Raw genomic sequence first — 26,811 nt, forward strand, 5'->3', positions numbered from 1 at the left:
TCTCTCTGATCAGCTGAACATTTTGGAGCTGTTCAGTCACCCTGTCCTTAATTATAGACTCTAGCAATTTCCCGACAACAGACGTTAGGCTAACTGGTCTATAATTCCCTGTTTTCCCGCTCTCGCCATTCTTAAATAGCAGAGTGACGTGTGCAATTTTCCAATCTAAAGGGACGGTTCCCGAATCGAGAGAACTTTGGAAGATTATAGTTAGGGCATCTGCAATGTGCTCACCTACTTCATAGAAACATAGAAGATAGGAGCAGGAGTAGGCCATTCGGCCCCTCTAGCCTGCTCCGCCATTCAATGAGATCATGGCTGATCATCCAAACTCAGTACCCTGTTCCTGCCTTCTCCCCATATCCCTTGATCCCTTTAGCCTTAAGAAATATATCTAACTCCTTCTTGAATATATTTAATGAATTGGCCTCTACTGCCTTCTGTGGTAGAGAATTCCACAGGTTCACCACTCTCTGGGTGAAGAAATTCCTCCTCATTTCTGTCCTAAATGGCTTACCCCTTATCCTTAGACTGTGACCCCTGGTTCTGGACTCCCCGACCATCGGGAACATCCTTCCTGCATCTAGTCTGTCTAGTCCTGTTAGAATTTTATAAGTTTCAATGAGATCCCCTCTCATTCTTCTAAACTCCAGCGAGTATAAGCCCAATCAACCCAATCTCTCCTCATACATCATTCCTGCCATCCCAGGTATCAGTCTGGTGAATCTTCGCTGCACTCCCTCCATGGCAAGAACATCCTTCCTCAGATAAGGCGACCAAAACTGCAGACAATACTCAAGGTGTGGTCTCACCAAGGCCCTGTACAACTGCAGCAAGACATCCTTGTTCCTGTACTCGAACCCTCTCGCTACGAAGGCCAACATACCATTTGCCTTCTTAACCACCTGCTGCACCTGCATGCTTACCTTCAGCGACTGGTGCCCTTGTAAGATTTGCAAAATTGAACATTGTCCTATAAGGGTCTATTGGCAGAAGAGGCCTTAATTTTAAAGACTGTTTTAAAAGAAGCCCAGAAAAAGGGGCATACAAAATGGCCACCAGACCCGGTGACCAACTTTTCGGGACAGTTTAAAATGGTTCCTGCAGTCCCCAGACAGCCTTTGTGGATTCAGCCCACAGTAAGTTCTGGAAGGCCGTTTCGGAGAAAACGAAACCAGACAGAACCACATACATATGGATTGGATGCAGATCCAGTCAGATCGGCCTGTAGATAAAGGCCATCTGCATGTTTACCCAGACAAAGGGAAACAGTTTTATCTATATATAAAGAAGGATTGATCTGTCTGTCTGTCTGTCTGTCCTTCGGTGTGTCTGTCCGGCTATACACTCGAAAGTTATAGAGCGTACCTACACGTGCGTTACGTCCAAAGAAAGCTTACGATTCCAGGACGGTCGTAAGCATATTTACTTTTCGCTCGCACAAAAATTGTTCGCACCTTATACAAAAAACCTTCAAAATTCCACTCATTATCTGCTAATTAGCATTGAGTGACTGACGTCAAGGTTCCACCAATTCTGTGCCGTCATGATTGACCAATCCTACAGTTCAGTCACCTGATGGTTGGCCAATCGCTGCGTCTGTGCGCGGGACTAATGATTTTGAACTCAGGCATCGGGCAGCCATTGCTTCAACTACTTCCAGCTCAAAATCTGCTAATCCAGCTTCGAAAAAGTTAGTATCTCTTTTTAAAATAACATAAGATTTACCAAAAACGTTTTATAAGTTCTTTCACTTTCATCTTTCAAGCTCTTAAAAGGTACAAATGTTGCCCGGCAGCAGATTCACAGAGGGACAGAGAGACAGGGCCCAAAGCCTGGGACTCGATTTAAACCGCCCGGCCCAAAACAGCCCTGGCAACGCGGGGCCCCCCCAGCTAGTATTCATAATAAGGGGAGCATCAAAGACCCATTAAAGACATCAAGAAGACATTCAAAACAATACAAGGTCATTCCAGACCAGAGATGGCCGTTACCGGCCATCCCAAAGTAGTTTAAAACAAAATAACTACCCCGCTGTGTTACCAGCCCGCCAAAAGTTAAACAAAGACTAACCTTGATTTGGCGGGAGATAAAGGCCTCTTTTGAGAAGTATATCTGGAAGACCCGGGGTAGCGATCGAGGTTCTGAGAAAGATCGAGGTGCTGAGGAGGTTCACAGGATCCGAGGCTTCAGCTGGGCTTCTACATCGGCGCAGAGTTCAAGCGGAGACGACGGAGGATCGAGGTTTGGGATGGGAGGTCGAGTCAGCATCTAGGCCCGGGGCAACTGTCGGGAGATCATCGTCCAACCCCGGGACGCTGACAAGTATAGGTGAAACCTATATGAAAACGGTGAACCAACTGGGATGTGCGACGAAACCCATACGAGAATGGTAAAGCAGTTGGTCTCTCCCCGCACCGACTTCCGGGCCTGCTGACACCCAGCCTGTCCGTGACCTTCACCTCGAGGAAGAAGAGAGAGTGTCGCAGCCCGCAGCGCTGACCACGTGGAGACAGGACGCCTGAAAGGATCAAAACGCAGACCTGTTTCAAAACTCTATACTTTCCAACTGGATTGGTGAGCATGTTTCTGGCCCCTCACGATCTGATCTAGATAGGCTTAGGGGGTGGGCATTTAAGGGGTAATTTTAACAATGAGTTGTTGTCCCTCGATGTTCCGTGTGTTTCCCCATTTCGTGATGACTTTTGTAAAGTATAATATGCCTGTATATATCTTAGCCAGTACTGTATTATGATTTGTTTTTCCCTCCCATGTACCTTATTGGTTTGCAGTTTGAGTTGTTCCTTTATGCAATAAAATTTCATTTTGTTTCCATTAAACCTGGCCTATCGAGTATTCTCTACATTGTAGTTCCTGCCTCAAAGTCCAGTGTCTAGAACCTAAGGGGCGAGTGGGTCGAACCACTCAAGGTTTTACTGTGCAAAAGAGAGAGGCCTCTAGAGAGAGAAACCTCTGCGATCGAAAACCCCTTACACCCTGAACCATGGGGATGCCCGCTATCCCAGCAAAGCCACATGCGCGTTCGTGCAGTTTGTCTCGGCTTATGGGGAAAGAGTTGTAACTCCCTTCTCCTTTTGTACAGAGCATTTGTCACCTCCCGGATGCAGCAATGGAACACCGTCATCAAGTTTGCGGATGACACCACGGTAGTAGGCCAGATCACCAACAACGATGAGTCAGCCTACAGGGTCCAGCATCTCGTGAAGTGGTGCGCCGATAACAGCCTGGCCCTTAACATCAAGAAAACCAAAGAAATCATTGTGGACTTCAGGAAGTCCAAAGGCGGAAGTCACACCCCCATCCACATCAATGGGGCTGTGGTGGAAAGGGTGGACAGCTTTAAGTTCCTCAGAGTTCACATCACGGAAGACCTCTCCTGGTCACTCAACACCTCCTCTCTGGTGAAGAAGGCCCAGCAGCGCCTTTATTTCCTAAGGAGGCTGAAGGGCTGTAACCTGTCACCCCTGATTCTCTCTAACTTTTACCGCTGCACTATAGAGAGCATCCTGACAAACGGTATCACAGTATGGTATGGCAGCTGTAGCTACAATGACCGGAAAGCCCTGCAGCGGGTAGTCAAAACTGCCCAACGAATTACCGGCACCCGGCTACCGACCATGGAGCACATATACCAGAAACGCTGTTTACGGAGGTCACGGTCCATCATCAAAGACCCTACCCACCCCAGCCACAGTCTGTTCGCCCTCCTGCCATCTGGGAGACGCTACAGATGCATTCGCACCCGTACGACCAGATTTAGGAACAGCTTCTTTCCCAGGGCTGTCATCCTACTGAACTCCACAAATAAACTCTAAAGCCTGCACACCTGCCAATGCACTTTATTAGGGTTATGTTTATGTTAATATACTACAAGCCAAATGTATGTTGAATGTTTAAATGTCTTAATCCAAATGTACACTCTCGGGAGCCGCAAGCCTACATTTCGTTGTACTGCACTTGTGCACTAACAATGACAATAAAAGTTGATTTGATTTGATTTGATTTGATATGCGCAGCACATAGACTAACGTTAGGAATGATACGGAGTAGATTAGCACGGCCCGTGAGCAAGCAGAACACGCAATTCGTGAAACGTTCCCAGGGACAGAGAGACCTGGGAGTTAATGTGCGTAGGTCCCTGAAGGTGGCAGGACATATTGAGAGAGTGGTTAGCAAAGCATATGGGATCTTGGGCTTCATAAATAGAGGTATCGAGTACAAAAGTAGAGAAGTTATGCTGAACCTTTATAAAGCGCTGGTTAGGCCACAACTGGAGTATTGCATCCAGTTGTGGTCACCACACTTTAGGAAGGATGTGAAGGCCCTTGAGAGGGTGCAGAGCAGATTTACCAGAATGGTTCCGGGGATGGAGGATCTTAGCTACAAGGACAGGTTGGAGAAGCTGGATTTGTTTTCATTAGCACAAAGGAGGTCGAGGGGTGATTTGATAGAGGTGTACAAGATTATGGGCAGCACGGTGGCATAGTGGTTAGCACTGTTGCCTCACAGCGCCAGGGACCCGGGTTCGAATCCAGCCTCGGGCGACTGTCTGTGTGGAGTTTGCACATTCTTCCCGTGTTTGCGTGGGTTTACTCCGGGTGCTCCGGTTTCCTCCCACAGTCCAAAGATGTGCGGGTTAGGTTGATTGGTTATGATAAATTGACCCTTAGTGTTAGGGGGATTAAACACGTGGGGTTACGGGGATCGGGTGGGATATGTGTTGGTGTAGGGGTTACGGGGATCGGGTGGGATATGTGTCGGTGCAGGCTCGATGGGCCGAAATGGACTCTATCTGCACTGTGGGGTTTCTGTGATTCTGTGATTATGACGGGTTTGGATAGGCTGGACGGGGAAAGGCTGTTCCCACTAGTTGATGGTACAAGGACTAGGGGACACAGATTTAAGTTTTTGGGCAAGAGATACAGGGGGGATGTGAGGAAAAACGTTTTTACACAGCGAGTGGTGATAACCTGGAACTCGCTGCCGAGGGAAGTGATGGAAGCAGAGACACTCAATGTTTTCGAGGGGAGACTGGATAGTCACTTGAGGGGAATAAACTTGCAGGGCTACGGGGATAGAGCGGGTGTGTGCTGTCTCTCCCTCTAACTTAACCTTACTGTATGTACATAACCTACTTATATATGTATAACTTACCTGTTAGGGCCGTTGCCCCTTTAACTCACCTTTTAGGGCCATTGCCCCTTTAAGATGCGCCTTAGCGCGCTGACGTCACGTCACGTACGACGTGACGTGCGTGAGGCGGCTGCCGGACCGACTCGGCTCTCCGGAAAGGCCGCCGGCACAGCCCGGCCTAGCGTCTTCGGCCGCATCGATCAGCCGCCGGGAGCGCCGCTATCTTCCGCTCCCGCGGCAAGCACCGGCCCAGCCTGGCCTCCAGCCCCGCTCCCGACTTAGGCCCCAACGGCCAGCGACGCAACGACCGGCAAACGTGACGACGTCACAACCCCGAGCGTGATGAGGTCATCACGCTCCCCACGGGACTGCGAGCTCATTCCTCGTGGAGCAGCCGCCGGAACAGGACCTGCGCCACGGTGCTCCTCAGTTGTATTGCCCCCATGCTTGAGTCTTGGAAATTGTTTGTCTGTAAGTATTTTAGAATGCTATAGACGATTAGCGTACACTGTATGTTGTAGAAAATGTTTAGTTGTAACTTTTCTCGGTCTAGCTGGTTATCTAGCAGCTGTATTTGATACACTATGTACAGGGCTAATTTAAAGAGAATACCTTCCAGCTTGCTAAATGTATATTCGTTGCCAGACGTACTGTGTTGCCCAGGCGTACCTAAATTTGTGTACACATACCAATTATGCGTCTGTATACTAATGCGTCCTTCCATTTCTGTGTTGTATTTCAGTTTTACAATAAGAATCTTTCAATAAAGCGTTACAAGAAAAGTCAAGCCTTGTGATTTTACGGGAAGATATCAAGTTGTTCGCTATCTGTCTAGCTCTGCATAGCCACGCGTTGCGAGGGCAGAATAGGGGGAGTGGGACTGACTGGATTGCTCTACAGAGAGCCGGCACGGACTCGATGGGCCGAATGGCCTCCTTCTGTGCCGTTATGACTCTGATGTCCCCCAGTTGAAGCCTAGAAGGAGCCGCCGGCGTAGAAATTCGGAGCCACCGTCATTTTCACTGCCACCAACAGGGACGCCCCGGTCCTGAGCTGAGGCTGGAGCTCTGGCTGCAGGAGGTGGCAGAGTTCAGTGACCCTTATCCTTAGTCTGTGACCCCTGGTTCTGGACTCCCCGCCATCGGGAACATCCTTCCTGCATCTAGTCTGTCCAGTCCTGTTAGAATTTTATAAGTTTCAATGAGATCCCCTCTCATTCTTCTAAACTCCAGCGAGTACAAGCCCAATCGACCCAATCTCTCCTCATACGTCATTCCTGCCATCCCAGGTATCAGTCTGGTGAATCTTCTCTGCAGTCCCTCCATGGCAAAAACATCCTTCCTCAGATAAGGCGACCAAAACTGCACACAATACTCAAGGTGTGGTCTCACCAAGGCCCTGTACAACTGCAGCAAGACATCCTTGTTCCTGTACTCGAACCCTCTCGCTACGAAGGCCAACATACCATTTGCCTCCTTAACCGCCTGCTGCACCTGCATGCTTACCTTCAGCGACTGGTGCACAAGGACACCCAGGTCTCGTTGCACTTCCCCTTCTCCCAATCTATTGCCATTCAGATAATAATCTGCCTTCCTGTTTTTGCCACCAAAGTGGATAACCTCGCATTTATCCACATTATACTGCATCTGCCATGCTTCTGCCCAATCACCCAAAATGTCCAAATCATACTGGAGTTTCTCTGCATCCTCCTCACAGCACACACGCCCACCCAGCTTTGTGTCGTCTGCAAACTTGGAGATATTACATCTACAGACATTCCCCTGTCCACTACTTCAGTCACCTCCTCAAAAAATTCAATCAGGTTTGTCAGGCATGACCTGCCTTTCACAAATCCATGCTGGCTCTCTCTGATCAGCTGAAAATTTTCGGGCTGTTCAGTCACCCTATCCTTATAGACTCTAGCAATTTCCCGACAAAACTGAGATGAGGAGAAACTTCTTCACTCAGAGGGTGGTAGGTCTGTGGAATTTGCTGCCCCAGAGAGCTGTGGAAGCTACATCAGTAAATAAATTTTAAACAGAAATAGACAATTTCCTAGAAGTAAAGGGAATTAGGGGTTACGGGGAGCGGGCAGGAAATTGGACATGAGTCTAGGTTCGGATCGGTCATGGCCCTGTGGGTGGCGGAGCGGGCCCAGGGGCCGTGTAGCCTGGTCCTGCTCCTACTTCTTGTGTTCTAATTCTGTGTTAGATTTCAGGAGATGGTTCTATTCACAGGGATTAGTGGAGGCCTCAGGAACAGGCTGCCAGCTAGGAGTCCTTCAAGAGTAAATTGGGCCTGTTCCTGGCTGGGGTGGAGATTACCTTTTACAGAAGGTAAGTACTGTAGGAAATACAGGGACAGAGTGATCTCCTGGATGAGTTTCGATCGCCTAGATGGGTCGGAGAGGAATTTCCCAGATTTTTTCTCCCAAATTGGCCATTGGGTTTTTTATCTGGTTTTTCGCCTCTCCCGGGAGATCACATGGGTTTGGGTGGGATGGAGAGTGGAAGTAGATTTGAAGTTAGGATCAGATCAGCCATGATCTTATTGAATGGCGGAGCAGGCTCGAGGTGCCGATTGGCCTACTCCTGCTCCTATTTCTTATGTTCTTATGTTAACAGACATTCGGCTAACTGGTCTATAATTCCCTGTTTTCCCTCTCTCGCCATTCTTAAATAGCAGAGTGACGTGCGCAATTTTCCAATCTAAAGGGACGGTTCCTGAATCGAGAGAACTTTGGAAGATTATAGTTAGGGCATCTGCAATGTGCTCACCAATTCCTTTAAAACCCTGGGATGGAAACCATCTGGTCCTGGGGATTTGTCACTCTTTAGTCCCATTATTTTCTTCATTGCTGTTATTTTACTTACGTTAATTTTATTGAGTCCCCGTCCCTGATTTAGTTTCCTTGCGATTTCTGGCGTGCTATTCTCGTCCTCTACTGTAAATACTGACGCAAAGTAATTATTCAACATGTCCGCCACTTCCTTATCATTGACAATATCACCGCTTTCAGTCTTTAAGGGGCCAACAATACTCCGGGGGAGTTGCCTGAGGATTGGAAAGTGGCAAATGTGACACCATTGTTCAAGAAAGGGTGCAAGGACAATCCTAGTAACTACAGGCCGGTCAGTTTAACATCAGTGGTGGGTAAAGTTTTAGAAACAATAATCAAGGAAAAAATTAACGGGCACTTGGAGAGGTTTACGCTAATTAAGGAGAGCCAACACGGATTTGTAAAAGACAGATCGTGTTTGACTAATCTAATTAAATTTTTTGATGAAGTAACAGGGAGGATCGATGAAGGGAATGCAATGGATGTTGTCTACATGGATTTTAGGAAGGCGTTTGACAAAGTACCACATAGAAGGCTGGTTAGCAAAATTGAGGCTCCTGGAATAGGTGGGTCAGTGGCAGCTTGGATAAGGAATTGGCTTAAGGACAGAAAACAGCGAGTTGTGGTAAATGGCTGTTTTTCAGACTGGAGGATGGTAGACAGTGGTGTTCCCCAAGGGCCAGTGATGGGGCCACTGCTTTTTTTGATATATATAAATGACCTGGATATTGGAATACAGAGTAGCATTTCTAAATTTGCCGATGACACCAAACTTGGGGGTGTGGCAAACAGTGAGGATGGTACCAATCGACTGCAACAGGACATAGAAAGGCTAGCAGAATGGGCAGGCAAGTGGCAGATGGAATTTAATACAGAGAAGTGTGAGGTGATGCATTTTGGCAGAAGGAACAGGGAGAGGCAATATACACTTAATGGCACAGTTTTAAAGAGTGTGCAGGGACAGAGGGACCTGGGAGTTAATGTGCATAGGTCCCTGAAGGTGGCAGGACATATTGAGAGACTGGTTAGCAAAGCATATGGAATCTTGGGCTTCATAAATAGAGGTATTGAGTACAAAAGTAGAGACGTTATGCTGAACCTTTGTAAAGCGCTGGTTAGGTATTACGTCCAGTTCTGGTCACCACGCTTTAGGAAGGATGTGAAGGCCCTTGAGAGGGTGCAGAGGAGATTTACCAGAATGGTTCCGGGGATGGGGGGGATCTTAGCTACAAGGACAGGTTGGAGAAGCTGGATTTGTTTGCATTAGAGCAAAGGAGGTTGAGGGGTGATTTGATAGAGGTGTACAAGATTATGACGGGTTTGGATAGGCTAGACGGGGAAAGGCTGTTCCCACTGGTTGATGGTACAAGGACTAGGGGACACAGATTTAAGGTTTTTGGGAACGAGATACGGGGGGGGGATGTGAGGAAAAACTTTTTTACGCAGCGAGTGGTGAGGACCTGGAACTCGCTGCCGAGGGAAGTGGTGGAAGCGGAGACACTCAATGTTTTCAAGGGGAGACTGGATAGGCACTTGAGGGAAATAAACTTGCAGGGCTACGGGGATAGAGCGGGGGGAATGGGACTGACTGGATTGCACTACAGAGAGCCGGCATGGACTCGATGGGCTGAATGGCCTCCTTCTGTGCCGTTATGACTCTATGACCTACTTCGAAGGTTGGTTATCCGGGCATCGGACCAGTATGAGGCTACTCCCATTGCCCTGGCATCTTTGCGTGATACGCGTACAACTACTGGGCCGTGGGTGAAGAACGGGGTTACGAGCCCGAGGTATGGGAAGGTGGCTGGTGCCCGTCGGGCCCGTACCCCGGGGTGAGTTGGTGCCCGTGGGGGACCCGTGATTCAAGAAGGAGTTGGATATATTTCTTAAGGCTAAAGGGATCAAGGGATATGGGGAGAAGGCAGGGACAGGGTACTGAATTTGGATGATCAGCCATGATCTCATTGAATGGCGGAGCAGGCTCGAGGGGCCGAATGGCCTACTCCTATCTTCTATGTTTCTCTCTCTGGGGGTGATTCTCTCTCTCTTTCTGGGGGTTGACCAATGGCTCCATCTTCCTGCCCCTCACCAAGATGGCGCCCAGCTTCCTGCCACTCACCAAGATGGCGCCCAGCTTCCTGCCCCTCACCAAGATGGTGCCCAGCTCCCAGCCCCTCAACAAGATGGCGCCCAGCTTCCTGCCCCTCACCAAGATGGCGCCCATCACCGTTCCGTTGTCATCACGTGATCCGCAGGTCACATGGAAATACGGCCCGCGCATGCGCCGCGTGTCCCGGCCAGTCGCGGCGGACTGCGCATGCGTGCCTGGCCGGACTGCGCATGCGGCCTGGACCCCTCTCTCCTTTCCCTCCCCCGCCATCTTGTTTCGGCGGGGAGAGCGTCCGCCGGGACAGTGGCGCGCCGCCAGCTTGTTCGCTGGACGCGGGAGCCGGCGCCGGAGGAAGGGAGAGCCAGTGTGGGGCAGAGAAGGTAACACCAAACCCGGGGCGGCGGGCGAGTCGGCGGGGAGAGGGGGAGCCGGAGTGCTGCGGCCGCTGCTCGGGCTCGGCTCGGCACCCAGCGCTGGCGGAGCCGCTCGGGATCGCTCGGCAATCTCCGGAAACCCGCACTGCGCAAGCGCGGCGCCTGCCGCCCTCACATGCGCAGAGAGGAAAACTGGGCTGCCGCTGGGGGGAGGGGCCTGTGCCACTGGGGGAGGGGCCTGTGCCGCTGGGGGAGAGGCCTGGTGTCACTGGGGGAGGGGCCTGTGCCACTGGGGGAGGGGCCTGGTGTCACTGGGGGAGAGGCCTGGTGTCACTGGGGGAGAGGCCTGGTGTCACTGGGGGAGGGGCCTGTGCCGCTGGGGGAGAGGCCTGGTGTCACTGGGGGAGGGGCCTGTGCCGCTGGGGGAGAGGCCTGGTGTCACTGGGGGAGGGGCCTGGTGTCACTGGGGGAGAGGCCTGGTGACACTGGGGGGAGGGGCCTGGTGACATGGGTGGGGCCTGGTGACATGGGTGGGGGGGGCGCATGTGTCACTGGGGGGGGAGGAGACTGGTGCCACTGGGGGGGAGGGGCCGTGACACTTGGGGAGGGGTCTGTGCCACTGGGGTGGGGGCATGTGTCACTGGGGGGGGAGGGGCCTGTGACACGGGGGGGGGGCATGTGACACGGGGGGAGGGGCCTGTGCCACTGGGGGGAGGAGCCTGTGCCACCGGGGGTCGGGGCCTGTGTCTCTGGGGGAGGGGCCTGTGACATGGTGGGGACCCGTACCCCAGGGAGAGTCGGTGTCCGCGGCGGCCCATGGCCCGGGGAGAGTCGGTGCCCGCGGGGACCCATGGCCCGGGGAGAGTCGGTGTCCGCGGCGGCCCATGGCCCGGGGAGAGTCGGTGTCCGCGGCGGCCCATGGCCCGGGGAGAGTCGGTGCCCGCGGGGACCCATAGCCCGGGGAGAGTCGGTGTCCGCGGGGACCCGTACCCCGGGGAGAGTCGGTGTCCGCGGGGGCCCGTACCCCAGGGAGAGTCGGTGTCCGCGGCGGCCCATGGCCCGGGGAGAGTCGGTGCCCGCGGGGACCCGTACCCTGGGGGAAGTCGGCGTCCGATGGGGGTGCTGGAGGTGATGTAGATGGGCCGGGGAGTAATGGTGACTTTGTTGCTCAGGTCTCTCTCTCTCGGTTGTTGACTTGGGTTTCACTCTGTTTCCCTTCCCCTCCCCTCCCCTCAGGTCATTCTCAGCACCATGACAGAAATCAGCGACCTCGACCGACAGATAGAGCAGCTTCGGCGCTGTGAGCTCATCAAAGAGAACGAAGTAAAAGCCTTGTGTGCCAAAGCCAGGTCAGTGCAGCATTACTGTGGGTCAGGGAGGGGCCGGCTGGCTCTCTCCATCCACCTCTTCCTCTTCCGTCTGCTCCTCCTCTGTACCCTGTATCTAACCCGTGTTGTACCTGCCCTGGTAGTGTTTGATGGGACAGTGTAGAGGGAGTTTTACTCTGTATCTAACCCGTGCTGTACCTACCCTGGGAGTGTTTGATGGGACAGTGTAGAGGGAGCTTTACTCTGTATCTAACCCGTGCTGTACCTACCCTGGGAGTGTTTGATGGGACAGTGTAGAGGGAGCTTTACTCTGTATCTAACCCGTGTTGTACCTGCCCTGGGAGTGTTTGATGGGACAGTGTAGAGGGAGCTTTACTCTGTATCTAACCCGTGCTGTACCTGCCCTGGGAGTGTTTGATGGGACAGTGTAGAGGGAGCTTTACTCTGTATCTAACCCGTGCTGTACCTGCCCTGGGAGTGTTTGATGGGACAGTGTAGAGGGAGTTTTACTCTGTATCTAACCCGTGCTGTACCTACCCTGGGAGTGTGTGATGGGACAGTGTAGAGGGAGCTTTACTCTGTATCTAACCCGTGCTGTACCTGCCCTGGGAGTGTTTGATGGGACAGTGTAGAGGGAGCTTTACTCTGTATCTAACCCGTGCTATACCTGCCCTGGGAGTGTTTGATGGGACAGTGTAGAGGGAGCTTTACTCTGTATCTAACCCGTGTTGTACCTGCCCTGGGAGTGTTTGATGGGACAGTGTAGAGGGAGCTTTACTCTGTATCTAACCCGTGCTGTACCTGCCCTGGGAGTGTTTGATGGGACAGTGTAGAGGGAGCTTTACTCTGTATCTAACCCGTTCTGTACCTGCCCTGGGAGTGTTTGATGGGACAGTGTAAAGTGAGCTTTACTCTGTATCTAACCCGTGCTGTACCTGCCCTGGGAGTGTTTGATGGGACAGTGTAGAGGGAGCTTAACTCTGTATCTAACCCTGTGCTGTACCTGCCCTGGGAGTGTTTGACGGGACAGTGTAGAGGGAACTTTACTCTATATCTAACCCGTGCTGTACCTGCCCTGGGAGTGTTTGACGGGACAATGTAGAGGGAGCTTTACTCTGTATCTAACCCCTGCTGTCCCTGGCAGTGTCCTCAGCCCAACCATCTTCAGCTGCTTCATCAATGACCTTCCCTCCAACATAAGGTCAGAAATGGGGATGTTCGCTGATGACTGCACAGTGTTCAGCGCCATTCACAACTTCTCAGACAATGAAGCAGTCCATGCCCACATGCAACAAGGCCTGGATGACGTTCAGTCTTGGGCTGATAAGTGGCAGGTAACATTCGCGCCACACAAGTGCCAGGCAATGACTATCTCCAACAAGCCAGAGTCTAACCACTTCCCCATGACATTCAACGGCATTACCATCGCCGAATCCCCCACTATTAACATCCTGGGGGTCACCATTGACCAGAAACTTAACTGGACCAGCCACATAAATACTGTGGCAACAAGAGCAGGTCAGAGGCTGGGTACTCTGCGGCGAGTGTCTCACCTCCTGACTCCCCAAAGCCTTTCCACCATCTACAAGGCACAAGTCAGGAGTGTGATGGAATACTCTCCACTTGCCTGGGTGAGAGCAGCTCCAACAACACTCAAGAAGCTCGACACCATCCAGGACAAAGCAGCCCGCTTGATGGGCACCCCATCCACCACCTTAAACATTCACTCCCTCCACCACCGGCGCACCGTGGCTGCAGTGTGTACCATCTACAAGATGCACTGCAGCAACTCGCCAAGGCTTCTTCGGCAGCACCTCCCAAACCCGCGACCTCTACCACTTAGAAGGACAAGGGCAGCAGACGCATGGGAACATCACCACCTACAAGTTCCCCTCCAAGCCACACACCATCCTGACTTGGAAATTCTAGAATTTTTTGAGGATGTAACTGGTAAAATAGATAAGGGAGAACCAGTGGATGTGGTGTATTTGGACTTTCAGAAGGCTTTCGATAAGACATTAACGTGTAAAGTTAAGAGACCACATCTTGAGTATTGTGTGCAGTTTTGGTCGCCTTAGCTGAGGAAGGATGTTCTTGCCATGGAAGGAGTTCAGCGAAGATTCACCAGACTGATACCTGGGATGGCAGGAATGACGTATGAGGAGAGATTGGGTCGATTGGGCTTATACTCGCTGGAGTTTAGAAGAATGAGAGGGGATCTCATTGAAACTTATAAAATTCTAACAGGACTAGACCGACTAGATGCAGGAAGGATGTTCCCGATGGCGGGGGAGTCCAGAACCAGGGGTCACAGTCTAAAGATAAGGGGTAGGCCATTTAGGACAGAAATGAGGAGGAATTTCTTCACCCAGAGAGTGGTGAACCTGTGGAATTCTCTACCACAGAAGGCAGTAGAAGCCAATTCATTAATTATATTCAAGAACGAGTTAGATATATTTCTTAAGGCTAAAGGGATCAAGGGATATGGGGAGAAAGCAGGGACAGGGTACTGAATTTGGATGATCAGCCATGATCTCATTGAATGGCGGAGCAGGCTCGAGGGGCCGAATGGCCTACACCTGCACCTATCTTTTATGTTTCTATGTCGGCCGTTCCTTCATCGTCGCTGGGTCAAAATCCTGGAACTCCCTCCCTAACAGCACTGTGGGAGCACCTTCACCACACGGACTGCAGCGGTTCAAGAAGGCGGCTCCCCACCACCTTCTCAAGGGGCAATTAGGGATGGGCCATAAATGCCGGCATTGCCAGCGACGCCCACATCCCATAATGGTGGAAAGGGTGGGCAGCTTTAAGTTCCTCGGAGTCCACATTATGGAAGACCTCTCCTGGTCCCTCAACACCTCCTCTCTGGTGAAGAAGGCCCAGCAGCGCCTATATTTCCTAAGGAGGCTGAAGGGATGTAACCTGTCACTCCTGATCCTCTCTAACTTTTACCGCTGCACAATAGAGAGCATCCTGACGAACTGTATCACAGTATGGTATGGCAGCTGTAGCTACTATGACCGGAAAGCCCTGCAGCGGGTAGTCAAAACTGCCCAACGCATTACCGGCACCCGGCTACCGACCATAGAGCACATATACCAGAAACGCTGTTTACGGAGGTCATGGTCCATCATCAAAGACCCTACCCACCCCAGCCACAGTCTGTTCGCCCTCCTGCCATCTGGGAGACGCTACAGATGCATTCGCACCCGTACGACCAGATTTAGGAACAGCTTCTTTCCCAGGGCTGTCATCCTACTGAACTCCACAAATAAACTCTAAAGCCTGCACATCTGCCAATGCACTTTATTATGGTTATGTTTATGTTAATGTATTACAAGCCAAATGTATGTTGAATGTTTAAATGTCTTAATCTAAATGTACACTCTCGGGAGCCGCAAGCCTACATTTCGTTGTACTGCACTTGTGCACTAACAATGACAATAAAAGTTGATTTGATTTGATAAGCGACTAAAAGAAAAAGATGGTGAGGTGGGAGCTTGTTCTAAAGCTTGTTGTTGTGGTTTCAGGGAAATTCTGGTGGAGGAGAGCAATGTCCAACAAGTAGATTCTCCCGTAACCGTGAGTATTCACCCTTTCGTGTTCTCCGAACCCCACTGCTGCCTGCTTTCAAACTACCCCACACCTTACACCACTGGCTCAGCCGTGCTGTACCTGTTAACTACAGAATAATCCTGCCTAGGTGTCAATCCCAAAACGACCCCATCCGTTCATTGCATCCCTGTGTTGTATATATATACTAGCTGGCGTGCCCGGCGGTGCCGAGGCTTTTTCGAGGGCATGTTGTTGTTGGAAGAGAGAGAGAGCGCGACTGGGGGGGTGGGCGGGGGAAAGAGAGAGGGCGACTGGGGGGGGGAAGAGAGAGCGCGACTGGTGGGGGAAGAGAGAGAGCGACTGGTGGGGGAAGAGAGAGAGCGACTGGGGGGGGAAGAGAGAGAGCGACTGGGGGGGGGAAGAGAGAGAGCGACTGGGGGGGAAGAGAGAGAGCGACTGGTGGGGGAAGAGAGAGAGCGACGGGGGGAAGAGAGAGAGCGACGGGGGGGGAAGAGAGAGAGCGACTGGGGGGGAAGAGAGAGAGCGACGGGGGGAAGAGAGAGAGCGACTGGGGGGGGAAGAGAGAGAGCGACTGGGGGGGGGAAGAGAGAGAGCGACTGGTGGGGGAAGAGAGAGCGCGACTGGTGGGGGAAGAGAGAACGCAGAAAGCGGGAAAAAGAATGGAATCAAGATGGCTGACACTCACCTCGGTTCAGAACGATAAGGCCCGCCCACACACGCACCGATTGGTCGACCGTCAGGTCACCGAAGCGTAGGATTGGTCAATCGTCCCGTCACTCGAACGTAGGAGGGCACGGCCGCACGCGCCAGGAACCCGCCGTACGATTGGTCGACCTCGATGTCACTCTATCGCTAATGAGATGCTAATGAGCGGAATGTTGAACGTTTTTTGGATACCGCGGGTGCAATTTCTGTCCGGCCGAAACGTAAATACGCCTATGACCCCGATGTCACTCTATCGCTAATGAGATGCTAATGAGCGGAATGTTGAACGTTTTTTGGATACCGCGGGCGCAATTTTTGTCCGGCCGAAACGTAAATACGCCTATGACCGGTCCGTAATCGTAAGCTTTCTTTTGACGTGACGCGCGTGTAGGTACGCTCTATAACTTTCGAACGTATAGAGCCTGTCATGTCCTCTCCCTGTCCTATCCCTCCCTCCCCTCCCCTCCCCTCTCTCCCTCCCCTCCTCTCCCTCCCCTCCCCTCCTCTCCCTCCCTCCTCTCCCTCCCTCCCCTCCCCTGTCTCCCTCCGTCCCTCCCCCCACCCCCTCCCCCCCTCCCCTCACCCCCTCCCCTCCCCTCGCCCACCCCCACCCCTCCCCTCCCCTCTGTCCCTCTCTCCGGCCCCTCCCCCTGCCTAGCGCCTGAGGTCCGGTGCCGTTGCGATAGCGGCCGTGCGGGGCCTAGCGCTTAAGGCGCGGTCGGGTTCTGAGGCCGGGACGGACCGGAGCTGAGGTCCCCCGCGTATCGCGCGGCTGATGGACGGCCGCTGCGGTCGGGCGGCGCAAGGCGGCCCGCGGGGAGCAGGCAAGGGCGGCTTGGCGGCCGTTAGCGAGCAGGAAACTTCGGGCGGCCCGCCCGCGCTCTGTCCGCGACACCGTGAAACCTGAGAGGGGGAAGTAGAGAGAGACAGAGAGGGAAGAGGAGAAGGAGAGAGAGGGAAGAGGAGAGAGGGAAGAGGAGAAGGAGAGAGAGGGAAGAGGAGAAGGAGAGAGAGAGAGGGAAGAAAGAGAGAGAGAGAGAGAAATTTTTTGAGCTTCAGGCCCCGAGTCCCCCCTGCGCGAGGGTGAGGAGGAGGGTGGGGGTTGCTAAACACAATATAAAACTCAAATAAATTGTTAATTAATTCCCTAACACATAATTCAAATATTTACCTTACTTCCCTAACATACTGAAAGTGTGGGGAAAAAATCGTGAAAAATCAAGATGGCGGCCACTCACCTCGGTTCAGCAGGATAAGGCCCGCCCACACACGCACCGATTGGTCGACCGGTCAGGCCACCGAAGCGTAGGATTGGTCAATCGTCGAGTCACTCGACACTCAACTGTAGGAAGGAACCCGCCGTCCGACTGGTCGAGCTCGATGTCACACGGTCGCTAATGAGATGCTAATGAGCGGAAGGCTGAAAGTTTTTCGGATACCGCGGGCGGGATTTTTGTGCGGCCGAAACGTAAATACGCCTATGACCGGTCCGGAATTGCAAGCTTTCTTTTGAGGCGACGCGCGCGTCGGTACGCTCTGTAACTTTCAAACGTATAGAGAACGGACGGACAGACAGACAGACATCGGGACAGACAGAAGAGCCACTTTATATATATATATAGATAGATATATGTGTTTAGCTTAGCAGGCTCCGTCTCTCTCACTTCTCTCAGAAGTTCACGGCTCCGAGCCCCACACTCCCAGAGAGTCGAGCATCAAATTCAAGGCCGACACTCCCCGGTGCCAGTACTGAGGGAGCGCCGCACTGTCGGAGGGGCAGTACTGAGGGAGCGCCGCACTGTCGGAGGGGCAGTACTGAGGGAGCGCCGCACTGTCGGAGGGGCAGTACTGAGGGAGCACCGCACTGTCGGAGTATCAGTACTGAGGGAGCGCGAACCCTGTCGGAGGGGCAGTACTGAGGCCAATTCATTAATTATATTCAAGAAGGAGTTGGATATATTTCTTAAGGCTAAAGGGATCAAGGGATATGGGGAGAAGGCAGAGGCAGGGTACTGAATTTGGATGATCAGCCATGATCGCATTGAATGGCGGAGCAGGCTCGAGGGGCTGAATGGCCTACTCCTGCTCCTATCTTCTATGTTTCTATGCAATGTCGGAGGGTCAGTACTGAGGGAGCGCGAACCCTGTCGCAGGGCAGTACTGAGGGAGTGCTGCACTGTCGGAGGGTCACAACTGAGGGAGCGCGAACCCTATCGGAGGGGCAGTACTGAGGGAGCTCCGCACTGTTGGAGGGGCAGTACTGAGGGAGCGCTGTACTGTCGGAGGGTATCAGTACTGAGGGAACGCCGCACAGTTGGAGGAGCAGTACTGAGGGAACGCCGCACAGTCGGAGGAGCAGTACTCAGGGAGCGCCGCACTGTCGGAGGGGCAGTACTGAGGGAGCTCCGCATTGTTGGAGGGGCAGTACTGAGGCAGCGCAGTACTGAGGGAGCGCCGCACTGTCGGAGGGGCAATACTGAGGGAGCGCCGTACTGTCGGAGGGGCAGAACTGAGGGAGCGCAGCACCGTCGGGAGGGGCAGTACCGAGGGAGCGCCGCACTGTCGGAGGGGCAGTACTGAGGGAGCGCCGCAGTGTCGGAGGGGCAGTACTGAGGGAGCGATGCACTGTCGGAGGGCGCGGTACTGAGGAAGCGCTGCACTGTCGGAGGGGCAGTACTGAGGGAGCGATGCACTGTCGGAGGGGCAGTACTGAGGAAGCGCCGCACTGTCGGAGGGGCAGTGCTGAGGGAGCGCCTGGGAGCGCCGCACTGTCGGAGTATCAGTACTGAGGGAACGTGAACCCTGTCGGAGGGGCAGTACTGAGTGAGCGCCGCACTGTCGGAGTGGCAGTAGTGAGGGAGCGCCGCAGTGTCGGAGGTGCAGTACTGAGGGAGCGCGAACCCTGTCGGAGGGGCAGTACTGAGGGAGCGCCGCACTGTCGGAGGGGCAGTACTGAGGGAGCGCGAACCCTGTCGGAGGGGCAGTACTGAGGGAGCGCCGCACTGTCGGAGGGGCAGTACTGAGGGAGCGCCGCACTGTCGGAGGAGCAGTACTGAGAGAGCGCCGCACTGTCGGAGGGGCAGTACTGAGGGAGCGCCGCACTGTCGGGAGGGGCAGTACTGAGGGAGCGCCGCACTGTCGGAGGGGCAGTACTGAGGGAGCGCCGCACTGTCGGAGGGGCAGTACTGAGGGAGCGCCGCACTGTTGGAGGGGCAGTACTGAGGGAGCGCCGCACTGTCGGAGGGGCAGTACTGAGGGAGCGCCGTACTGTCGGAGGGGCAGTACTGAGGGAGCGCCGCACTGTCGGAGGGGCAGTACTGAGGGAGCGCCGTACTGTCGGAGGGGCAGTACTGAGGGAGCGCCGCACTGTCGGAGTGCCGTTTTTCGGATGAGACGTTAAACCAAGGCACCCCGTCCGCTCTCTCAGTTGGGTGTTAAAGTTCCCCCAGCCACTCTTGGAAGAAGAGCAGTGGAGTTCTCCCCGGTATCCTGGGGTCAATATTTATATCTCAATCAACATCAGTAAAACCGAATAATTGGTTATGCACCTCATGGCTGTTTGTGGGATCATGCTGTGTACAAATGGGCTGACGATACAGTACCCCAGTGTTATACAGTGACAGACCTGTACCCACCAGTACTGTACCCCAGTGTTATACACTGACAGACCTGTACCCACCAGTACTGTACCCCAGTGTTATACACTGACAGACCTGTACCCACCAGTACTGTACCCCAGTGTTATACACTGACAGACCTGTACCCACCAGTACTGTACCCCAGTGTTATACAGTGACAGACCTGTACCCACCTGTACTGTACCCCAGTGTTATACAGTGACAGACCTGTACCCACCATTACTGTACCCCAGTTTTATACAGTGACAGACCTGTACCCACCAGTACTGTACCCCAGTGTTATAGTGACAGACCTGTACCCACCAGTACTGTACCCCAGTGTTAGTGACAGACCTGTACCCACCAGTACTGTACCCCAGTGTTATACAGTGACAGACCTGTACCCACCAGTACTGTACCCCAGTGTTATACAGTGACAGACCTGTACCCACCAGTACTGTACCCCAGTGTTATACAGTGACAGACCTGCACCCACCAGTACTGTACCTCAGTGTTATACAGTGACAGACCTGTACCCACCATTACTGTACCCGTGTGTTATAGTGACAGACCTGTACCCACCAGTACTGTACCCCAGTGTTGTACAGTGACAGACCTGTACCCACCAGTACTGTACCCCAGTGTTATACAGAGACAGACCTGTACCCGCCAGTACTGTACCCCAGCGTTATAGTGACAGACCTGTACCCACCAGTACTGTACCCCAGTGTTATACAGTGACAGACCTGTACCCACCAGTACTGTACCCCAGTGAGAAGGTTGGATCTCAAACAAGTGTGCTAAGCTTGAATAAAGGAGACTGTGAAGGTATGAGAGCAGAATTGAGTAGAGTGGATTGGGAAAATAGATTAAAGGGTAAGACGATACATGATCAGTGGTGTACATTTAAGGAGTTATTTTACAACTTCCAAAAAATATATATTCCACTGAGAAGAAAAGGGTACAAAAGAAAAGACAGCCATCCGTGGCTAAGTAAAGAAATTAAGGATAGTATTCGACTAAAAACAAGGGCATATAAGGTAGCCAAATCTAGTGGGAGGACAGAGGATTGGGAAAACTTTAAAAGACAGCAAAAAATAACAAAAAGATTGATTAAGAAAGGGAAGATAGATTATGAAAGTAAATTAGCAAAAAATATAAAAACAGATAGTAAGAGTTTTTATAGTTATATATAAAGAAAAAGGGTGGCTAAAGTAAATGTTGGTCCCTTAGAGGATGAGACCGGGAAATTAATGGTGGGAAATATGGAGATGGCAAAAAAACTGAATGAATATTTTATATCAGTCTTTACAGTAGAGGACACTAAGAATATCCCAACACTGGACAAACAGGGGGCTATAGGGGGGGAGGAGCTAAACACGATCAAAATCACTAAGGAAGTGGTACTCGGTAAAATAATGGGACTCAAGGCGGAAAATTCACCTGGACCGGATGGCTTACATCCTAGGGTCTTGAGGGAAGTGGCGGTAGGGATTGTGGATGCATTGGTAATAATTTTCCAAAACTCCCTGGACTCAGCAAAGGTCCCGGCAGACTGGAAAACTGCTAATGTAACACCCTTATTTAAAAAGGGCAGTAGACAGAAGGCTGGAAACTATAGACCGGTTAGCCTAACATCTGTGGTAGGTAAAATTTTGGAGTCCATTATTAAGGAGACAGTAACAGGACATTTGGATAATCATAATTTAATAGGACAAAGTCAGCATGGTTTTATGAAGGGGAAGTCATGTTTGACAAATTTGCTGGAGTTCTTTGAGGAAGTAACATATAGGGTGGATAAAGGGGAACCAGTGGACGTAGTGTATTTAGATTTCCAAAAGGCATTTGACAAGGTGCCACACAAAAGATTATTGCTTAAGATAAAAAATCACGGGATTGGGGGTAATATTCTGGCATGGATAGAGGATTGGCTATCTAACAGAAGGCAGAGAGTTGGGATAAATGGTTCATTCTCAGACTGGCAATCAGTAACTAGTGGTGTTCCACAGGGGTCAGTGCTGGGTCCCCAACTCTTTACAATCTATATTAACGATTTGGAGGAGGGGACCGAGTGTAACATATCAAAGTTTGCAGATGATACTAAGATGGGAGAGAAAGTAATGAGTGAGGAGGACATAAAAAACCTGCAAGGGGACATAGACAGGCTAAGTAAGTGGGCAGAGATTTGGCAGATGGAATACAATACTGGAAAGTGTGAGGTTATGCACTTTGGCAGGAAAAATCGTAGAGCAAGTTATTATCTTAATGGCAAGAAACTGGAAAGTACTGAAGTACAAAGGGATCTGGGGGTCCTGGTGCACGAAACTCAAAAGGTTAGTATGCAGGTGCAGCAAGTGATTAAGAAGGCCAATGGAATGTTGGCTTTCATTGCTAGGGGGATAGAATATAAAAATAGGGAGGTATTGCTTCAGTTGTACAAGGTATTGGCGAGACCGCACCTGGAATACTGCGTACAGTTTTGGTGTCCATACTTAAGAAAGGACATACTTGCTCTCGAGTCAGTACAAAGAAGGTTCACTCGGTTAATCCCGGGGATGAGGGGATGGACATATGAGGAGAGGTTGAGTAGATTGGGACTCTACTCATTGGAGTTCAGAAGAATGAGAGGCGATCTTATTGAAACATATAAGATTGTGAAGGGGTTGGATCGGGTGGATGCGGGGAGGATGTTCCCGATGATGGGTGAAACTAGAACTAGGGGGCATAGTCTTAGAATAAGGGGCTGCTCTTTCAAAACTGAGATGAGGAGGAACTACTTCACTCAGAGGGTGGTAGGTCCGTGGAATATGCTGCCCCAAAAAGCTGTAGAAGCTACATCATTACATAAATTTAAAACAGAAATAGACAGTTTCCTAGAAGTAAAGGGAATTAAGGGTTACGGGGAGCGGGCAGGAATTTGGACATGAGTCTAGGTTCGGATCGGACATGGCCCTGTGGGTAGCGGAGCGGGCCCAGGGGTCGTGTAGCCTGATCCTGCTCCTATTTCGTGTGTCTAATTCTGTTGGATTCAGGAGATGGTTCTGTGATAGTAGATTGGCGGTTAGGATCAGATCAGCCATGATCTTATTGAATGGCGGAGCAGGCTCGAGGGGCCGATTGGCCTACTCCTGCTCCTATTTCTTATGTTCTTATGTGCTGTACCCCAGTGTTATACAGTGACAGACCTGTACCCACCAGTACTGTACCCCAGTGTTATACACTGACAGACCTGTACCCACCTGTACTGTACCCCAGTGTTATACAGTGACAGACCTGCACCCACCAGTAAGGTACCCGTGTTATACAGTGACAGACCTGTACCCACCAGTGCTGTACCCCAGTGTTATACACTTGACAGACCTGTACCCACCTGTACTGTACTCCAGTGTTATACAGTGACAGACCTGTACCCACCAGTACTGTACTCCAGTGTTATACAGTGACAGACCTGTACCATCCAGTACTGTACTCCAGTGTTATACAGTGACAGACCTGTACCCACCAGTACTGTACCCCATTGTTACACAGTGACAGACCTGTACCCACCAGTACTGTACCCCAGTGTTATACCGTGACAGACCTGTACCCACCAGTACTGTACCCCAGTGTTATACAGTGACAGACCTGTACCCACCAGTACTGTACCCCAGTGTTATACAGTGACAGACCTGTACCCACCAGTACTGTACCCCAGTGTTATACAGTGACAGACCTTTACCCACCAGTACTGTACCCCAGTCTTGTACAGTGATAGACCTGTACCCACCAGTACTGTACCCCAGTGTTATACAGTGACAGACCTGTACCCACCAGTACTGTACCTGTGTTATACAGTGACAGACCTGTCCCCACCAGTACTGTACCGCAGTGTTATACAGTGACAGACCAGTACCCACCAGTACTGTACCCCAGTGTTATACAGTGACAGGCCTGTACCCACCAGTACTGTACCCCAGTGTTATACAGTGACAGACCTGTACCCACCAGTACTGTACCCCAGTGTTATACAGTGACAGACCTGTACCCACCTGTACTGTACCCCAGTGTTATACAGTGATAGACCTGTACCCACCAGTACTGTACCCCAGTGTTATACAGACAGACTTGTACCCACCAGTACTGTACCCCAGTGTTATAGAGTGTCAGACCTGTACCCACCAGTACTGTACCCCAGTGTTAGTGACAGACTTGTACCCACCAGTACTGTACCCCAGTGTTATACAGTGACAGACCTGTACCCACCAGTACTGTACCCCAGTGTTATACAGTGACAGACCTGTACCCACCAGTACTGTACCGCAGTGTTATACACTGACAGACCTGTACCCACCAGTACTGTACCCCAGTGTTATACACTGACAGACCTGTACCCACCAGTACTGTACCCCAGTGTTATACAGTGACAGACCTGTACCCACCAGTACTGTACCCCAGTGTTATACAGTGACAGACCTGTACCCACCAGTACTGTACCCGTGTTATACAGTGTCAGACCTGTACCCACCTGTACTGTACCCCAGTGTTATACAGTGACAGACCTGTACCCACCAGTGCTGTACCCCAGTGTTATACAGTGACAGACCTGTACCCACCTGTACTGTACCCTAGTGTTATACAGTGACAGACCTGTACCCACCTGTACTGTACCCCAGTGTTATACAGTGACAGACCTGTACCGAACAGTACTGTACCCCAGTGTTATTCAGTGACAGACCTGTACCCACCAGTACTGTACCCCAGTGTTATACAGTGACAGACCTGTACCCACCAGTACTGTACCCCAGTGTTATACAGTGACAGACCTGTACCCACCAGTACTGTACCCCAGTGTTATACAGTGACAGACCTGTACCCACCAGTACTGTACCCCAGTGTTATACAGTGACAGACCTGTACCCACCAGTACTGTACCCCAGTGTTATACAGTGACAGACCTGTACCCACCTGCACTGTACCCCAGTGTTATACAGTGATAGACCTGTACCCACCAGTACTGTACCCCAGTGTTATACAGACAGACCTGTACCCACCAGTACTGTACCTGTGTTATACAGTGACAGAACTGTGCCCACCAGTACTGTACCCCAGTGTTATACAGTGACAGACCAGTACCCACCAGTACTGTACCCCAGTGTTATACAGTGAGAGGCCTGTACCCACCAGTACTGTACCCCAGTGTTATACAATGACAGACCTGTACCCACCAGCACTGTACCCCAGTGTTATACAGTGACAGACCTGTACCCACCAGTACTGTACCCCAGTGTTATACAGTGACAGACCTGTACCCACCTGTACTGTACCCCAGTGTTATACAGTGACAGACCTGTACCCACCTGTACTGTACCCGTGTTATACAGTGACAGACCTGTACCCACCAGCACTGTACCCCAGTGTTATACAGTGAGAGACTTGTACCCACCAGTACTGTACCCCAGTGTTATACAGTGTCAGACCTGTACCCACCAGTGCTGTACCCCCGTGTTATAGCGTGACAGACTTGTACCCACCAGTACTGTACCCCAGTGTTATACAGTGACAGACCTGTACCCACCGGTACTGTACCCCAGTGTTATACAGTGACAGACTTGTACCCACCAGTACTGTACCCCAGTGTTATACAGCGACAGACCTGTACCCACCAGTACTGTACCCCAGTGTTATACAGTGACAGACCTGTACCCACCAGTACTGTACCCCAGTGTTATACAGTGACAGACCTGTACCCACCAGTACTGTACCCCAGTGTTATACAGTGACAGACCTCTACCCGACCAGTACTGTACCCCAGTGTTATACAGTAACAGACCAGTACCCACCTGTACTGTACCCCAGTGTTTTCCAGTGACAGACCTGTACCCACCAGTACTGTACCCCAGTGTTATACAGTGACAGACCTGTACCGAACACTACTGTACCCCAATGTTAGTGACAGACCTGTACCCACCAGTACTGTACCCCAGTTAATACAGTGACAGACCTGTACCCACCTGTACTGTACCCCAATGTTAGTGACAGACCTGTACCCACCAGTACTGTACCCCAGTGTTATACAGTGACAGACCTGTAGCCACCAGTACTGTACCCCAGTGTTATACAGTGACAGACCTGTACCCACCAGTACTGTAATCCAGTGTTATACAGTGACAGACCTGTACCCACCAGTACTGTAATCCAGTGTTATACAGTGACAGACCTGTACCCACCAGTACTGTACCCCAGTGCTATACAGTGACAGACCTGTACCCGCCAGTACTGTACCCCAGTGTTATACAGCGACAGACCTGTACCCACCAGTACTGTACCCCAGTGTTATACAGTGACAGACCTGTACCCACCAGTACTGTACCCCAGTGTTATATAGTGACAGACCTGTACCCACCAGTACTGTACCCCAGTGTTATACAGTGACAGACCTGTACCCCCCAGTACTGTACCCCAGTCTAATACAGTGACAGACCTGTACCCACCAGTACTGTACCCCAGTGTTATACAATGACAGACCTGTACCCCAGTGTTATACAGTGAGAGACTTGTACCCACCAGTACTGTACCCCAGTGTTATACAGTGACAGACCTGTACCCACCAGTACTGTACCCCAGTGTTACACAGTGAGAGACCTGTACCCACCTGTACTGTACCCCAGTGTTATACAGTGACAGACCTGTACCCACCAGTACTGTACCCCAGTGTTATACAGTGACAGACCTGTACCCACCTGTACTGTACCCCAGTGTTATACAGTGACAGACCTGTACCCACCTGTACTGTACCCCAGTGTTATACAGTGACAGACCTGTACCCACCAGTACTGTACCCCAGTGTTATACAGTGACAGACCTGTACCCACCAGTACTGTACCCCAGTGTTATACAGTGACAGACCTGTACCCACCAGTACTGTACCCCAGTGTTATACAGTGACATACCTGTACCCACCAGTACTGTACCCCAGTGTTATACAGTGACAGACTTGTACCCACCAGCACTGTACCCCAGTGTTATACAGCGACAGACCTGTACCCACCAGTACTGTACCCCAGTGTTATACAGTGACAGACTTGTACCCACCAGTACTGTACCCCAGTGTTATACAGCGACAGAC

At 51.6% G+C, this 26,811-nt stretch overlaps 1 protein-coding gene across 3 annotated transcripts in view; it reads left to right on the forward strand.

The window, feature by feature from the left end:
• Positions 1-10,328: 10,328 nt before the first annotated feature.
• The window catches only part of LOC147094628 (serine/threonine-protein phosphatase 4 catalytic subunit), a 71,899-nt gene continuing 55,416 nt past the window's right edge, over positions 10,329-26,811 (forward strand). For all 3 annotated transcript variants that reach the window (XM_085974456.1, XM_085974459.1, XM_085974458.1), the window contains exons 1-3: positions 10,329-10,483; positions 11,714-11,826; positions 15,339-15,390. In XM_085974456.1, the coding sequence (XP_085830582.1) occupies positions 10,334-10,483; positions 11,714-11,826; positions 15,339-15,390 (315 nt within the window). In that variant the 5' untranslated portion in view covers positions 10,329-10,333. The remainder of the gene's footprint in view (positions 10,484-11,713; positions 11,827-15,338; positions 15,391-26,811) is intronic.

The sequence above is a fragment of the Somniosus microcephalus genome, unplaced genomic scaffold (assembly GCF_052327205.1).
Source record: "Somniosus microcephalus isolate GS21.2 unplaced genomic scaffold, FLI_Smic_1.0 unresolved_chr1, whole genome shotgun sequence".
NCBI classification, from domain to species: domain Eukaryota; kingdom Metazoa; phylum Chordata; class Chondrichthyes; order Squaliformes; family Somniosidae; genus Somniosus; species Somniosus microcephalus.